The 18,336-nt window shown below is 41.5% G+C and overlaps 1 protein-coding gene across 1 annotated transcript in view; it reads right to left on the bottom strand.

The window, feature by feature from the left end:
- BLTP1 (bridge-like lipid transfer protein family member 1) overlaps window positions 1–18,336 on the bottom strand; it is a 203,279-nt gene that overhangs the window by 165,454 nt on the left and 19,489 nt on the right. The window contains exons 4-6 of the mRNA XM_070757683.1: window positions 17,822–17,900; window positions 12,355–12,419; window positions 3,807–3,993 (exon numbers count right to left, since the gene is read on the bottom strand). Of these exons, the coding sequence (XP_070613784.1) occupies window positions 3,807–3,993; window positions 12,355–12,419; window positions 17,822–17,865 (296 nt within the window). The 5' untranslated portion in view covers window positions 17,866–17,900. The remainder of the gene's footprint in view (window positions 1–3,806; window positions 3,994–12,354; window positions 12,420–17,821; window positions 17,901–18,336) is intronic.

Genomic DNA, 18,336 nt, shown 5'->3' with positions numbered 1-18,336 from the left:
CATAAATCTGAATAACAAGATAATTTTATGCAGGAGCTTTTAGATCAGGATGGGCAACTATGGCCCACACTGAATCAGGAATTCTGGGAGTTGAAGTCCATAAGTTATAAAAGGGCCATTAGTTTCTTGGGCCAGTAATCCCCTGGACATGCTCTCGGTTTCAACTACAGTGGTACCTCAAGATACGAACCCCTCGTCTTATGAACAACTCGTGATACGAACCCGGGGTTCAGAAAAATTTTGCCTCTTCTTACAAACTTTTTTCGAGTTACGAACCGGCGTTCGGAGACTGCTGGGAAGCCGCGCGGCTGTTTTAAAAGGTGACAGCCGGGCGGCGGGGCTTCCCAGAAGCCTCCCGAACGCCGGTTTGTAACTTGAACAAAGTTCGTAAGAAGAGGCAAAATTTTTCTGAACCCCGGGTTCGGTTCGGGAGGTTGCTGGGAAGCCCCCCAGCCCGGCTGTCACCTTTTAAAACAGCCGCGCGGCTTCCCAGCTGTCTCCCGAAGCCGAACGCGGAAGTTCGGCTTTGGCGTTCGGCTTCGGGAGACAGCTGGGAAGCCGCGCGGCTGTTTTAAAAGGTGACAGCCGGCCTGGGGGGCTTCCCAGCACCCCCCCCGAACCCCGCGCGGCTTCCCAGCAGTCGCCAAAAGCCGTTTTTTTGCGGGGGTGGTTTTGGTTGCACGGATTAATTGACTTTACATTGTTTCCTATGGGAAACAATGTTTCATCTTACGAACCTTTCGTCTTACGAACCTCCTCCTTGCACCAATTAAGTTCGTATCATGAGGTATTACTGTACTTTAATTAGGCTAAAATATGAGGTAGAACAAAACAATTGAAGGCAGTTCCAGTAATCTTTTAAGAATATTTTCAACTATATTAATGCAAAACCTTTCAAAGTAATTCCTTGCCTTATTCTGAAATGCTATATTGCTAAAAGGTTTAATTAATTTTGGCTTCAATCCAGACAGGAAAGAGAAAGCAGGGAAAAAAATTCTATTCCACCTGGGAACAGTCTCCAAATGATTTTCCAAGAATTAAAAAATTACCCTGAGCAGTTCTCTGGTACAGGAGCTGCATAGAAACTTGATATCATCAACCCCAACACATTCAGAAGGTATCTTCAGTCTATAGGAGATGTTTTTCAACAGCCTTAATAAGATTGATTTGGTAACTTCATCTTCCCCCTACCCTCATTCCAGCATTTTGTAGATTTTAAGATGGGAGGAGTTTTTTTAAAAAAAATATGTATTTATCAATAATAAATTAAGGGGGACAATATAATATCTGTTTTATTTTTTATTTTTATGCACTTTTATTTTGGTGTCTTGTTTTGATTTCTTTTGTTTTTGTATATTTTTTCTTTTTTTGGAGTTTGTATTTTAATGTTTTGAATTAAATAAAAAAAGTGATTGAAAATAGATTTCCAACCAGCAAGTGATATTTGATGGAGGAGAGAAACAAGGCCAGGGCAATTAACCAATCTGTTTTGATGGTCCTATATGGTATATATTAGGATAGTTTCTTTTGCCAGCCATACCTGTGTCAGGACAGGGACTAGAAATAGGGACAATACATTTTATACTGATATAGTTTCTGCCAACTTGGAGACTAGTGGACATACTAACTTGGCTGGGGGGGGAGAGAAACTGATAAAATAAGTATAATCTCAATCATCATCATCACCATCATTCTATCTATCTATGCATCTACCTATGCATCTATCTATCTATCCATCTATCCATCTATCCATCTATCCATCTATCCATCTATCCATCTATCCATCTATCCATCTATCCATCTATCCATCTATCCATCTATGTATGTATGTATGTATGTATGTATGTATCTATCTATCTATCTATCTATCTATCTATCTATCTATCTATCTATCTATCTATCTATCTATCTATGTACAGTATCTATCTATGTATCTATCTATGTCTCTATGTATCTATGTATCTATGTATGTATCTATCTATCTATGTACGTATCTTCCTATGTATCTATGTATCTATGTATCTATGTATCTATGTATCTATCTACCTACCTACCTACCTACCTACCTACCTATGTATATATGCATCTATGCATCTATCTATCTATCTATCTATCTATCTATCTATCTATCTATCTATCTATCTATCTATCTATCTATCTATCTATCTTCTATGCCCGCCCTTCTCCTGAGAGTCAGGGCAGCTAGTCATCATCCTAGTCATTGTTTATCCAGTGCAGAATGAAGGCCTCTTCTGCAAGTTTCCAACCAATAGGGTCTTGAGCGTTAGCCCACCACAGTTAGCCCACCGCAGTATTTGATGTCATTCCATCTTGATTTATGTCTCTTTTGTTGATGCTTTTTATCAAGTAGTATCCATTCTATGACTGCCTTAGTCTTCCTGCCATCAGCCCATTTCCATTTCATTACAAATTATAATGTATTGTTGTGCATAACTATAAGAATTTCCACTTGCAATTCAATGCAAAAGCTACAAGTGGCACAAAGAGCCATGGAAAGATACATGTTTGGCATCACAAGCCAAGGTAGAAAGACCTGCACATGGATTAAACAAGAAAGAAAAATATACAATGCCATCAAGAGAAAAAAAACTAAAATGAAAATGCTCCCAATAACTGGACATACTTTATTTAAAATAGTGCATGTATTTACTATTTAGTTGTAGATAATGGAAGATACCATCTTAATGCATAAATGGCTCAACTGTAAAGCATATTATTGAACAGGCTAATTCTTTCTAAAAGAAAAAACCCAGTGCACTAATCAGTTTGTGCAAGCTAAATAATCACATGTTGAAATTAAGCATAAACCACTTTCTGTATTCAAATATCTGAAATATTAGATATTCCTCCAATACGGATTTGTCATAAAAAGAATTAAATGGCTAAAATACACTGCTCAAAAAACTAAAGGGAATACTTAAACAACACAATATAATTCCAAGTAAATCAAACTTCTGTGAAATCAAACTGTCCACTTAGGAAGCAACACTGATTGACAATCAATTTTACAATGCTGTTGTGCACATTCAACTTTGTACAGAACAAAGTATTCAATGAGAATATTTCATTCATTCAGATCTAGGATGTGTTATTTGAGTGTTCCCTTTATTTTTTTGAGCAGTAAAGTGTTCCCTTGATTTTTGCAGGGGATACGTTCCAAGACCGCCCGCGAAAGTCAAATTTCCGTGAAGTAGAGATGGTCCCTTCCTTCCTTCCTTCCTCCCCCTCCCTCTTCCATTCCTGGTTTTACTTACCCCCAGAACCCACAGGGGCAATGGGGAGGCAAGCTGGGGGCTTTGCTGTGCTCGCTGCGGTGGCGGCGGGCAGCAGTAAGGCTCGGCTTCAAGTAGAATGTACCAACGCTCTGAGAATTAAAGGGGAGGGATCGGGAGGCTGGGGCGGAAGCGGAGCTTTTATTTAAAGAAGCAGGATGGCTGGGTGGGGGGAAGAGTTAAAACGCACAGTATTGTATATCGGGCGGCCGCGGAAAACCCTTGGTGTGCAAAAAAACCCCACAGAGTAATTTTTTAATAATATTTTTTGAAAAACCGTGGTATAGACTTTTTGCGAATGTTGGGCCCGCGAAAGTCAAGGGAACACTGTATAGTTAGTAGCCTAGTAAGGAGAGATCTAATTTTTAGAACCAAAGGAAGAACCAAAGTTTTAAAAAGCTTCGTTGCCTTGTTGCAATTTAATTAACTGGTAAATTTTAACCAACATTTACTGGTAAAGCAGTAAAGTTAGTACTATATTTAAAGACTTATGTGAATGAACACAATCCTTACCTGTCAAAATTTGTATGTGTTTGCTCTTGCCCATTTTCTCGTGTTTTTTCATCCTTTGCTTTTGGAGGAATTATGGTTGGCTCTAAACCAAATAATTCTTGAAGTTGTGCATAAAGATAAGAGCGATTGTAGACATGAAATTCAAAATCATTCACCATGATATATAATCTTGTTTCTGCTTTAGGATCTATGGAGTTAAACAAGAGGAATATTTCATTTAGCAAACTGATTTTAAAAGTCAACTCACAAAAAAATGCAGAGACAAATAATTACATGTGTATTATACACAAAATCATTAATGATATGCCACATACACAAGGACGACCTTCTAAAATAATTAACCAATATGCATGAATAATGTATCTAATTGAGTTTGTAAACAATCACATGCATCATTTGTATTATCAGTCAACATTCAACGACAACTGATAACAATTATTTCATTAGAATACTGGCTAGTAGGCTTTTGTCTAATGGTCAGTAAGATAAAAATAAAAATATTATTAATTAAACACAAAAATAGGTTTTAGCTATGGATGGAATTCTTCTTGAAGACATTGGAAAGAATGACAACTAAAAAGTGTGTGCTTTTACTGTGAATTCTACATGACTTGTTTTGAATACCTTATTTTTTGCTCGGTAAGATGCTCTGTAACAGAAGATGCACCAAGTTTTTGGGAAGGAATACAATAAAATTAAAAAAATCTGCCTTTGCACATGGCTCCTCAGGGCTCCCCTCCGTTGTGCCCATCACCGGTCAGCTGAGCAACAGCTGGATCCCGGCCTCCTGTAGACCCGCCAATCAGCGTGCTGGCTGACCAGAAACAGAGCTATTGCTGCCTCCTCTGTGACTACTGCTAACGTTCCCCAGCTATTGCCTCCGCTCACCGCCACCACAACTTGCCACCGGTACCTAATGGACTCCCAGGATACCGCTGATTAGCTGTTTCAGGTGGTGGGGGATTGCCATTTGCCACTGTTGCTATTCAATGCTGCTGTGCAAATGGTGGCGGTAAACAGCTGTTCCATCCCAGCTGCTGGACCAAGGAACAAACAGCACAAACAGCATCCAAATAAACTTTGTTTTTAAAGTAACAGCTACTAATTATCTTTCTTAGCAGTCATTCTAAAGTCAACAAAACTATAAATCATTCTTTTCTGTGAAACAGGAGTTAATTAACCTTCTTAACAGCCCGCAATATTCCAAGCAAAAACCCCCACAAATCTGATGAAGATGATAACAGCAGATAATCCACACAATATTATTGTTGTTGGCAAAATGCCCAGAAGCAATTTGTAGGAAACATGATGATTTTCAAACAAGAACCAAACAGGAGTTTTGAAGTCAAAGACAAGATGTGGAATGAACAGTTGTTTCCTGCAAATTTGTCACTCAGTTTAATCATTTAAATAGGCTATAGCAATGGCAAATTAGCCCTAAACCTACTCCTAAATAGTCCTTCTTAGATGCCATTCCTGCCTTTTGGCAGCTCTGCGTGTTCATGGATTGAGAACATGCTTCTTTTCTTCTTGTTCTTCACTCATGGAAGCCTCTGGAGGTTCTGAAGGCCCTGGCTGAATCCCAGCTTCTGACACCAAGACTTCTTCCAGCCTCCTCGCTGTCCGACTCCGGTAACAGCTGCACAGGCCACTGGGGGGCCATAAGAGTGGATGCAGTAATCTCCGCTGCCTGGAACAGTTGAATGGCAGTTTTCCTGGGGGACGATCCAATCGGTGATAGGTGGCGGGAGCAACAATCCTTCTGTGCAGAGGTTGAAAACAAGGCACAAAGAGGCCAAAAACAGGACTTTCGGAGGCCAAAAATGGCCAAAGTGTGGACAGGCTTCGGCAATATTCACTCCATAAGATACAGATATTTCCACTCACTTTTGGGGGGGGGGTGAGTGAGGGAGGAATAAAATGATTACTTGATAAAAGAAATTTGGGCAAACAAATAGAAGTAAATAAGGGCACCCAATGTCACTTTCAAATCTATTTTGTATGCATTTTCACCAACAACCTCTTATTTACAAAGCTACTACTCCATATGGAATAGGGCAATTAGCCACAGGCACATGGCTGCACCCACTTCAACACAGTCCTGCCAGAACAAATCCAAGGCAGACAAGCAGCCTCGGCCCAATTCATAGCATGGAAAAAGTCGCCATGTGTCCCAGCAGCAAATCCACGCACCAGAGGGTGGGCCCCTGCCTTCCCATTGGATACAGTCCCGCCAGCTCAGTGTCAGGAGCAAATGTGTTGTTTTTTCCTAGCAAGAAGAAAAATGATATGACTCACTGCACTTTGTGTGCAGAGATCAGATCAGATTTGATCAGGGTAATGACAGCAATCACAAAATTATTCAGACTCTGAACGTATCACTGCTCTGATGTGATCATTTGGGGGGGGGAGGTGGAAGAGTAGGAGACGCCTCATATTTCTGGAAGATTTCAATATCATGCCCTCATCACCTCAAGGCTCGACTACTGTAATGCTCTCCACATGGGGCTACCTTTGAAGAATGTTCGGAAACTCCAGATGCAGAATGCATCTGCGAGAGCAATCATGGGCTTCTCTAAGTATGCCCATGTTACTCCAACACTCCGCAGTCTGCATTGGCTGCCAATCAGTTTCCGGTCACAATTCAAAGTGTTGGTTATGACCTATAAAGCCCTTCATGGCACCGGACCAGAATATCTCCGGGACCACCTTCTGCCGCACGAATCCCAGCGACCGGTTAGGTCCCACAGAGTTGGCCTTCTCCGGGTCCCGTCGACTAAACCAGTGTTTCCCAACCTTTTTTGAGCCGCGGCACATTATTCATATTTTCAAAATCCTGGGGAACACTGAAAGGGGGGGGCAGGGGGGGCGGGCTAAAGAAAAGTTTGGACAAAAAAACCCTCTCTCCCTCCCTTTCGCTCTATTTCTCCCTCTTTCTCTCTTTTCCTTCCTTCCCTTCTTTCTCTCTCTCCATCCCTCTTTCTTTCTTTCTTCCTCTCTTTTTTGCTCTCTTTCTCTCTCCCTCCTTCCCTTCCTCTATGTCTTTCTCTCTCCCTTGCTCTCTCTCTCTGTCTCTCTTGCTTTTTTCTCTCTCTCTTGCTCTCTCTCTCTCTCTTTCACGGTCTTGCTATATGTCTCTTTCTTTCTCTTTGCCTCTCTTGCTATCTCTCTTTCTTTCTCTCTCTTTCTCTCTCTGTCTCTCTTGCTATGTCTCTCTTTCTTTCTTTCTCTTTCTCTCTCTCTCTGTGCCTCTCTTGCTAAGTCTCTCTTTTTCTCTTGCTATGTCTCTCTTTCTTTTTCTCTCTCTCTGCCTCTCTTGCTATGTCTCTCTTTCTCTCTCTCTCTGCCTCTCTTATATGTCTCTCTTTCTTTCTCTCTCTCCCTCAGCTGACTGCAAGTGGGAGCCCTGACGGCGGCAGCTGGACGTGCTGCTAGACACCGTATATGCCAGGGCCCGCAGCGCCAGCATGTACGACATCCAGCAGGACGTCCAACCGCCACCGTCAGGGCTCCCGCTTGCAGTCAGCTGAGAGAGAGGGAGAGAGCGCTCCCTCTCGCCGCCGCCATCTTCCCGCGACTGCCTGCGGCCGCTGCGGCCACACACACCCCGCTCCCATCGCCAGTGCCCTCCCGCCGGGCCACAAAGGACACTTGCCGTCGACGCCAGAGAAGCTCCAGCTGGGCGGGGCGCTGCCGGTACTTCCGTCCTGGGGCTCCCGCTCGCAGCTGTCAACCGGCTCCTGCTCGATGCCGCAGTTTTCGGCGCTCTCCTGCTGGGCCCCAAAGAAGGAAGGCAGGAAAAAGGCGCAAAGAATGGAGCTCTCCTTCTTCCTGCCTTCCTTCTTTGGGACCCAGCAGGAGAGCGCCGAAAACCGCGGCATCGAGCAGGAGCCGGAGGACAGCTGCGAGCGGGAGCCCCAGGACGGAAGTACCGGCAGCGCCCCGCCCAGCTGGAGCTTGGCGGCACACCTGGCCATGTCTCGCGGCACACTAGTGTGCCGCGGCACACCGGTTGGGAAACGCTGCACTAAACAATGTCATCTGGCGGCACCCAGGGGAACAGCCTTCTCTGTGGTGGCTCCGACCCTCTAGAACCAGCTCCCCCCAGAGATTAGGATTGCCCCCACCCTCCTTGCCTTTCGTAAACTCCCTAAAACCCACCTCTGCCGTCAGGCATGGGGGAATTGAAACGTCTCCCCCTTGCACATGTAGTTTTGGTCTATGATTGATTGTGTGCTTGTTTTTTATATATATTGGGGTTGCTTTTATGGACTTTTTAACTTAAAACTGTAAATTAGATTGTTAGATATTAGATTTGTTACTATGTACTGTTTTTGCCATTGTTGTGAGCCGCCCCGAGTCTACGGAGAGGGGCGGCATATAAATCCAATAAATCTAATCTAATCTAATCAGGCATATCCTTTCTCTCCCCCTCCCTCCAATGATCACAACAAGGTGTTGTGTTCAGAGTCCTAATAATTTGGGGATTGCGATCACTGTCCTGTGTCTGATCTCATTAATTCTGACAAGGAAAGATAGGGACAATTGAGAATAATTTATTTATGGTCTGGACAACTGAAAAGAAGTAAATTATAATTCTGTTTAAGGATAGAGTGAATTATTTAAATATCTTTTATTATAGAGAAAAGCACTTCGTGTTATAACATAGTTAGAACTTAATCTTTTATGGGGAACAACTGGTCCTCATTTTTTAAAAAGAGATGGTCTTGTTTGTGGTGGAGGGATATAGGGGGGGAGCAGAAGGCAGAAAAGGAGAAGACACCCAATGTTGATCCACCAGAAACATTTTCCTAATAAGATCAAAGAAAACATACTGACTAGGAGAATACAGTGTTCCCTCGCTTTTTGCGGGGGATGCGTTCCAAGACCGCCCGCAAAAGTTGAATTTCCGCGAAGTAGAGATGCGGAAGTAAATATACTACTTTTGGCTATGAACAGTATCACAAGTCATCCCTTGACACTTTAAACCCCTAAATTGCAATTTCGCATTCCCTTAGCAACCTTTGTAGATTATTACTCACCATGTTTCTTTATTAAAATTTATTTTAAAAAATATTTATTAAAGGTGGATGAAAGTTTGGTGATGATATATGACGTCATCGGGCAGAAAAAACCGTGGTATAGGGGAAAAAACCGCAAAATATTTTTTAATTAATATTTTTGAAAAACCATGGTATAGACTTTTTGAGAAGTTCGAACCTGCGAAAATCGAGGGAACACTGTAGTTGTATGTCAGACCAGGATTATTGGTTTGGCGTTGCAATATTTGTTGCAAACATCTTTCTGGGCATTTTCATATGTATAATGTCATTTTATCTAGTTCTATCTGTGCAAGACAGAGTGAAGGTTCAGAATTCCCCCCCCCTTCTTTCTTTCTCTGTCTGTCTGAAAGAATCACTTTCTTTAATGTTCTCATTTTATTTTCGCTGACTACAATTATAGAAAACACGTTCGGTTGAAGAAGCTTTCAGGGTGTGGTTGACAGTTCCTTTTCCAAGAGGGTTCCTTCACATTTATCATGCCTCTTCCTTGGGGGTTTTGTTAGGCAAATGCAGCTGAAACTGATAATTCCAAAGTACTTCATTTTAGGTTCCTTTTCTTCTTTGTAACCTGACGGGAAAGTTGTCTTTCATTTCAACACTACTCGTGACCAGTGTTTACTGTAAGGTGCGCGCGTGCGCACGCGCGCGTCCCAAAATACCCACCTGCGCACCCTTTTCAAGGGGCGCGCACTCCCCATCCCCCTGCCAGCCCGTGGAAAAGGGTGGGGAAGAGGGGAAGGAAGGAAAAGAGAGAGAGAAAGAGAAAAAAGTGGAAGGAAGAGAAAAGGAAGGGAAGGAAGGAAGGGAGAGAGAGAGAAAGAGAGAGAGAAGATAGGAAGGAAGAGAGAGAGAGTGAGAGAGAGAGCAAGAAAGAAAGAAAGAAAGAGTAAGAGAGAGAGGAAGGAAGAGAGTGAGAGAGAGTGAGAGAGAGGAAGAAAACAAGAGAGATAGAGAGAGGAGTGGAAGGAAGAGAGAGAGAGAGAAAAATGATAGAATAAAGGGGAGAAAAAAAGAGAAATGAGAGAATGATTGAGGCAGATAATGACAGGAAAGAGAGAGAAACAGAGAGAGAAGTGACTCTTGATTTAAAGCATATGGTAAAAGCACTTAAATAATAACAGAGAAAAAAAACCCCGCTTGCTTTGCTTGCTTTGCTTGCTTTGCTTGCTTTGCTTGCTTTGCTTGCTTTGCTTGCTTTGCTTGCTTTGCTTGCTTTGCTTGCTTTGCTTGCTTTGCTTGCTTTGCTTGCTTTGCTTGCTTTGCTTGCTTTGCTTGCTTTGCTTGCTTTGCTTGCTTTGCTTGCTTTGCTTGCTTTGCTTGCTTTGCTTGCTTTGCTTGCTTTGCTTGCTTTGCTTGCTTTGCTTGCTTTGCTTGCTTTGCTTGCTTTGCTTGCTTTGCTTGCTTTGCTTGCTTTGCTTGCTTTGCTTGCTTTGCTTGCTTTGCTTGCTTTGCTTGCTTTGCTTGCTTTGCTTGCTTTGCTTGCTTGCTTATACTTCTATGCTGCCCAGTCCCAAGGGGACTGCCGCTCAGACACTATACTTTTCTGCCCACCCCGGAAAAAAATTAGAGGGAACATTGCTCGTGACCATTCAACAGCACCGAAAAAGTCACTTATGACAATTTTTTTACACTTAACAGCATTGCACCATCCCCATTATGATAGCTGCAGTTCACTGGAGTCAAATGATCAACTTTTGAGACTTTCTGACAAGCAAAGTTAATGGAGAAGTCAAATTCCCTTAACAATCATATTACTAACCCGAGGACTGCAGTGATTCACCTAACAATTGTGGCAAGTAAAATGGGTTAAAATTTGCTTAACAAATGTTTCATTTTGCAAGAGAAATTTTGGCCTTAATCGTGGTTGTAAATCGAGGATCATTTTCACTACAGAAGGTCTCCCTTGCTGTGCCAATTAAAATACCTATTGTTTAAGGTAGACACAATCTCATTATATACTCAAATCTTATGAGATTTTGACATCTTCTCTTACAACATTTTGACTATTTACTAAAATCAATATAATCAATTTTATTTAATATGAAATCCCACAATTTCAGTGGCATATATGTTGCTGTAATTCGTATTTTACACGTTCTTCAAAAGTTTTCAAGAATATTAATTATCAACTTAAATTAAAAAGTCAGGAAGCACTGTTACACGGCATAATGTTTAAATGCTAAAAATTAATTGTTATAAACTTAGAAAATTATAAAACTGCACGTGATTATAAATAATAAAGTAGCATATCAGTGGTTTGCATATTTTAGCTTCATATAGTATGACCCAATTAAACATAATTTTGTTATAATTAACTCATTATTTTTCTTTAAAGACAACCTTATTACTTATCTACTCAAGAGACATGAACTCCTTTGATATTTCAATAAACTAGGTCTCTTAAACTCACATTATATAACTAGCAGTTTTCCATGTACTCTATAATTATCCAGAAAGTAGTAGAAAATTTACTTTTTCTCTAAAAACACATAAGAGTACTACTGGACACAAATCATATTGAACACTTTTAATTGAATACTTTTAGCAAATTATTTATTTACTTTCTAACTATACATGATGAAAAAAGTTGTCTTCTGAATGTAACATTTTCAACTTTACAGAGATACAGCAAGATATACAAATAATTTCACCCTTTTTTTAAAAAAAAAGCATGGTGAAGCAACTAGATTTCTAGGGCATTTCTAACTTATAACAAATTAAGCCATCCAAATAATTAAGAATTATGAAAATGAATATTATCCTTGCTATTGGCCTGGTGTCTTGGCTCTGGTGTCTAATGGGCTAAAATGTAAGGAATATAAGTAAACTGTCTTTTTCAAAGAATCAGTTTCATAACGATTACCGGTAGTTTCTTTCTTGATTATCACCTCTTACAGTTTTTTCTAACCAGATTTCAAATGTTTGGAAATATTAATCTACCTGATGGGAATTCCAACTCTCATAGCTCCATATTTAGAATACTTTAATTTCAAAACATCAACTGAAATTATTTCAGCACAATAATCCTGCATTTCATTTGTAATATAGAACTATACTAACTAAAATTTTTGCCCTTATCAATAGGCATTTTGTTTTTTAATCTCTCCTGCACAGTATATCCATAATAAAGAACTCTGCCTATTTAAAATCATGCTGCCCTTTGGAAATCACTGCAAGCTAAGGTAATGCATGTGAAAATAAAAGTACCTTCAAAAAACATACATACACATTCACTAATTGGGGAAATAATGCAACCACAAATTCAGGGAAATGTCAGTCGCCTTTCTCTAATAGGCTTAAATATCTACACTAGGCAGTTTCAAATTATTTGACTTTAAAATATATTTATACATTTTTCCCTCATTTCACTGCACACCTACAAATAATGACTTTCTTTTGCAACTTCAAATAATAATAATTTATCCTGTGAAATCATTTATTTACTGCAATATCTAGCAATATCTCTACAAGTGTCAGAAACTTACCATGTTGCTTCTGGTTTGGATTGTACATCTTCCACCAACGAAATATGATAAATCCATCTTGAATTCTAAAAAGTATTTACAGAAACAAAGTATTTAAAACAGCTGTTAAAATGTACTTATATTCTATATGCAATTAATAAGAAATTGTTTCAAGTAACACAAAAGTAAATTTATCATTCTGTTTTCGGAATCTGAAAAAATAGCAAAGAGCTGAAATGCCAAAACACATGCATTCAGAGCTTTTTTGCAATTTGTTCAAGGACCTGAGCTTTTCAACCCAAATACAGTATGCTCAAAGAAAAATTTGTAACTTTCACTAAGTTAAGGAGAAAGGGAATTCTGCATCTATTGTGAATTTATAAATTTCCTTTATGAATTATGAATTCACCTATCATGAATTTATACACTGCTCAAAAAAATAAAGGGAACACTTAAGCCAAGGATCGACAAACCCAGGCGCCTGGTCGCCAGTGGCGCCTAGAAAATGTTGTCTGGCGCCTAGGTCCCCAACCGCCGGTCCGCGGACCGGTGAGCGGGCCGTTGGGGCTTTTCAGCCGGTCCGCGGCGCAAGGGCCCCCTCGGCCCTTTCCGCACCACCAGCAGCGCTCCCCCCGCCAGCCAGCCAAGCCCCCGCGCCCGCCGGAACCGGCTCCTCGCTCTCCCCCCGCCCGCCCGCCGCGTTTGCAGGAGGTGGGGAGGGTTGGGCGGCCCGCCAAGGCCAGGAGGGACGCCGCTGCCCCCCCCCTTCCCTCTCTCCGCCCGCCGCTGCGCCTCCTTGACGCCGAGAGGAAATGCCGGCAAAGGCTTTCCTCAGCGGAGGCCGGCGAAGGTGATATTGAATGTCGGGGGAGAACGAGCGGTTGCACGCGCTGCCTATCTCCCTGCTAGCCCACTCGGAATATTCAAAATAAGAAAAGCCTTTGCCGGCGAAGGCTTTTCTTATTTTGAATATTCCGAGTGGGGCTAGCAGGGGGATAGGCAGTGCGTGCAAACCGCTCGTTCTCCCCCGACATTCAATATCACTTTCGCCGGCCCCGCCTCTCCTGCAAACCCCCTTGCTGAGAGCCCGGGGCGAAAGTGCTCTCGCAAAGGTGAGGCGGGCAGGGCGTGCGCGCGTCATCGCTGAGAAGAACGGAGAACGAGAGTGAGTGATAGCAACAGACAGCAAGATAGAGAGAAAGTGAGAAAGAGAGAGTGAGAAAGGGGGGGAGAGAAAGAGATAGCAAGAGAGAGAACAAGAGAGAGAAAGAGCGTGAGAAAGAAAACAAGAAAGAGTGTGAGAGAGAGAAAGCAAAAGAGACAGAAAGAAAACAAGAGAGAGAAAGTGAGAAGAAGAGAGAGAAAGAGGGGGAGAGAGAGAGAAAGAGAGAGGGGGGGAGAGAGAGAAAGAGAGGGAGAGGGAGAAAGAGAGAGGGAGAGGGGGAGAGAGATAGCAAGAAAGGGAGAGAGGAAAAGGGGGAGAGAGGGGGGAGAGAAAGAGAGAGGGAGAGAGAGAGGAGATAAAGGAAGAGGAGAGAGAGAAAGGAAGAGAAAGAAAGAAAGAGGGATAGAAAGAGAGAGAGAGTGAGAGATGCTCAGTGAGCCTTTCTTTGAAGTTGCCTTTCTTTCTTTCTCTTTCTTGCTTTGTTTCTTGCTCTTTTTCTTTCTCTCTTTTACCTTCCCTTCCTCTATTTCTTCTTTTCTTTCTCCTTCCTACCTTCTTCCCTTACTCTCCCCTTTCATAAGTTTCCTTGCTTCCTTCCTCTGTTCCTGTCCCTTCCCCCTTTCTTTCTTTCCTTCCTTTCCTCCCTCCATTTCTTGCTTTCCTTTTCCTTCCTCCCTTCTTTCCTCCCTCATTCCCTTCTTTCACTCCTTCCTCTCTTACTCTCCCCTTTCACACCTTTCCTTGCTTCCTTTGCACCCTTCTTCTGTTCCTGTCCCTTCCCTCTTTCCTTCCTTCCTTCCCACCCTCCGTCCATTCATTCACCCATTCCTCTCTTGATCGCCCCTTTTACGGCGCCGCTGACAGCTAGCTCCCCCCCCCCACCGGGCCATGGAAAACTGGTCTAGCTTAAAGCCGGTCCCTGTGCAAAAAAGGTTGGGGACCTCTGGGCCTAGAAAATGTTGCCTGCTGTACTGTATGTATACAGTATATTTTTCCCGCCTTGTGTTTACGCCCAGAAATGGTACATCTTGGCTTCCGTAGCTCCCGCCCATCAACCTCGGAGCGAGCTGCTTTCCCAGCGTCCCCTGCGCTTGCGTGCGTCTCTCCCTCCCCCCCTTGCCTCCATTCCGCCTCCTACTCGAACCCCTTCACTCCCCCCCACCGCACACAGACGCTCCGATCTGGCCGCTCACGCCGCCCTTCGGAGAGAAGCGGAAGCCCCTCCCCTCCCGGCGTGAGGTTTTGTTCATTCCTCCTCCGGCCGCGTGCGCGGTGACTTCTGACCAGTAACCCCTCCTCCCCCCTCCCCCCCTTCCCCCGCGTCCCCGGCCCCGTCTCCCTTTCCTTCTTCTCTGTTTCGGTTTCTGACTAACGGTCTCCCCTCGGATCCCGACGGGAGTACAGCAGAGCCGGCTCGGCGGAGCCAGGCCTGCGCCGGGGGGGAGGGGGTGAAAGCGATGTCAGGTGGAGACTCGGCAAAAAACCAAGTTTGCTTAAAAAAAATTCTGGCTCCTAAATTTTTTGGCTGGCTCCTAGATTCTGAACAACTTTGTCGACCCCTGACTTAAGCAACACTATATAACTCCAAGTAAATCAATCTTCTGTGAAATCAAACTGTGCACTTAGGAAGCAACACTGATTGACAATCAATTTTACATGATGTTGGGCACATTCAACTTTGTACAGAACAAAGTATTCAATGAGAATATTTCATTCATTCAGATCTAGGGTATGTTATTTGAGTATTCTTTTTATTTTTTTGAGCAGTATATAAATCCTGGATTTATAAGTGGTCTTCAACAATTGAGTCCAACATTTCTGTTGCCAAACAAAATGTTTGTTAAATTAATTTTGCCCCATTTTACTATTGTCCTTGGCCCTTTCTTTTTGTTAAATTGCCCTTTCTTGTTGTTAAGTGAACCTGGCTTTCCCATTAACTTTGCTTATAAGAAGGTCACAAAGATCAATTTAACATCCTATCTATCTAATTTGCTTTCATAAAGTAATGTGAAATTGTCATCTCAAAGTCTCTTACCTTTAACTACTCCAAATACATTTTATCAACTCTGATAGATAATGGATATACTGAAACATTAGCTATTCATGGTTACATTTCTATCACTTTAAAATAAGGGTTTTAACTCATTTAGACTATTTTGTGGATCTTATTGTCTAATCTTTTTCATGTAAAAGCTAAAATATTCTTCATGTTGTGTGCCAGTTGCACCTTCTCCTGGATCAGGAGGCTCACAAGTCACCCATGACATAATCACGTCCAGATTGCACTACTGTAATGTGTTCTACATGTGGTAGCCCTTGAGAGTATCTGGAAGTTTCAGCTGGTGCAAAATGCAACAGTGTAGGCAAAGATATGTTCTTCTAAAAGAGCACATTTATAATTGGTTATCACCTTTAAAACCATTCATGCCTTGGGATGGGTTATCTCAGTGACTGCCTCTTCCCAATTACAGCGGCCCGTGCATTAGTTCTAGAATTGGTCCTTCTCCACCATTTATTTATTTATTTTATTTATTTATTTATTCATTTGTCCAATACACAAATACATAGGAAGAAAAATAGACATGTAGTAATATATATAAGGGTAAAGTGAACTTAGAGGAGAGGATATATGAAAGAAAGAAAATATATATGATAAGTGAGAGAAAGGAAAGACAATTGGACAGGGGACGAAAGGCACACTAGTGCACTTATGTACGCCCCTTACTGGCCTCTTAGGAACCTGGAGAGGTCAATCGTGGAGAGTCTAAGGGAGAAATGTTGGGGGTTAGGGGTTGACACAATTGAGTCCGGTAATGAGTTCCACGCTTCGATAACTCGATTGTTGAAATCATATTTTTTACAGTCAAGTTTGGAGCGGTTCGTATTAAGTTTGAATCTGTTGCGTGCTCTTGTGTTGTTGCGGTTGAAGCTGAAGTAGTCATTGACCGTAAGACGTTGCAGCACATGATCTTGTGGGCAATACTCAAATCATGTTTTAGGCGCTGTAGTTCTAGGCTTTCTAGGCCCAGGATTGTTAGTCTATTTTCGTAGGATATTCTGTTTTGAGTGGAGGAGTGAAGGGCTCTTCTGGTGAAATATCTTTGGACATTTTCAAGGGTGTTGATGTCTGAGATGTGGTATGGGTTCCAGACAGATGAGCAGTAGTCTAGGATGGGTCTGGCAAAAGTGATGCCACTCTAAAGAGCATTCCTCCGCCTTGAAGTCAGGTTGCCCTTGCTATCATTCCAGAAGTCCCTCAAGACCTGCTCATAATGCTAAGCCTGGGATGGGGTGATTTCAGGGAAGTGGAAACAGAATCCATCGTGCTTGGTTTTTAGATTTTTTTAATAGTGGTTTTTTGCTTTTAAATAATTATTTAAGCTAAGATTTGGGCCAACTGTGTCGGTAAGACTATTCTAAACTTTATTTTAACAATACAGTTACTCTAAGTAAAAGATTTGTTGTTTCACATGCTAAGATTTTGTAGCATCAGAAAATTATGTTCATTTGTAAGATTTGTAAATTTCTTTTACAGATATGCTTTGTGAACATATCAGTATAATAGTATTTTTAGACTTAGAAGGATTGCATTTACAATAGAATATGCACATGTACATAATTTATTCATGCAATTGTTTATATTTGTGTTTGCAATATAATAGTGTGGTACTGAAAATATCCATTGAAAAAAAGGAAAAAAATGCTTTATAAAAAAAATGAATGCCTAAATGGATTTCTAGTAGTAATGAATACTTGCAAAACCTTTAGGAAATAAGTCCATTTTTTCCAATAAAAAAATACCCATCAGCTGGACAATACTTTTATTAAAATTGAATAAAATATTACAAAAATAAATAATTATTGAAATAATTAAATTCAAAAATTTAAATAGAACAATTCTTTATTTTTATAATATTTGTATTTTATTTATTTATTTATTTATTTATTTATTTATTTTTATTTTTATTTTCGACATCCCCTGCTAGCCCTACTTTTGCGGTTCACTGCCATTCATAACTATGGCAACAGACCTGCTAAATTATTGTGATCCAATTCTAGTAGGAGAACAAATTTTACTACATAAGGGAAATCTTATTTCCTTAAATTTACAGAGATAGTCTCTTTCAGAAATTTTTGCATAGTCAAAAAATGTATCTAACTTTTTTCTTTGAATTATTTTTCTTACTCTAGCAATGAATAAAATATAAACAAAGATGTTATATTCTAAACCACATTAGGGCATAACTTTATCTACATGCAATGCCATAACAGAAATAAAACTTAATAAAGCCATAAGTGTGAAATAGTATAAAAGTTAAATACCTAATGGAGAAATCTTCTGTAATATAATAGATTTCACGAACCATGATTTTTCCAGACAGAACAGAGAACGAGAAGGATCCTGCAATAAAAAAGGAGGTTTCTGTTCAATCACAGAATATCAAGGAATCCTTTAAGCCAGTGATGGCGAACCTATGGCACGGGTGCCACAGGTGGCGCACGGAGCCATATCTGCTGGCACGTGTTGCCCTGACTCAGCTCCAATGTGCATGTGTGTGGTGGCCAGCTGGTTTTTGGAAGCCTTTGGGGCCTGGGGAGGGCAAAACACAAGCCTAATGGGCCTAACAGAAGTTGGGAAACAGGCCATTTCCAGCCTCCGGGGGATGAGGGAAGCTGTTTTCGCCCTCCTCACGCATTGAATTATGGGTGTGGGCACTTGCACATGTGTGATAGCACACGCCACAGTCTTTCGGCACCTGAGGAAGAAAAGGTTTGCCATCACTGCTTTAACCTCTCAAGATGTATTTCCCTACTTTTCAGAAGAATCCAAGGAAATG

Source organism: Erythrolamprus reginae, chromosome 7 (assembly GCF_031021105.1).
Source record: "Erythrolamprus reginae isolate rEryReg1 chromosome 7, rEryReg1.hap1, whole genome shotgun sequence".
NCBI classification, from domain to species: Eukaryota; Metazoa; Chordata; class Lepidosauria; order Squamata; family Dipsadidae; genus Erythrolamprus; species Erythrolamprus reginae.
The sequence above is the reverse complement of the archived record's forward strand: the minus strand, read 5'-3'. Positions and strand labels throughout refer to the sequence as shown.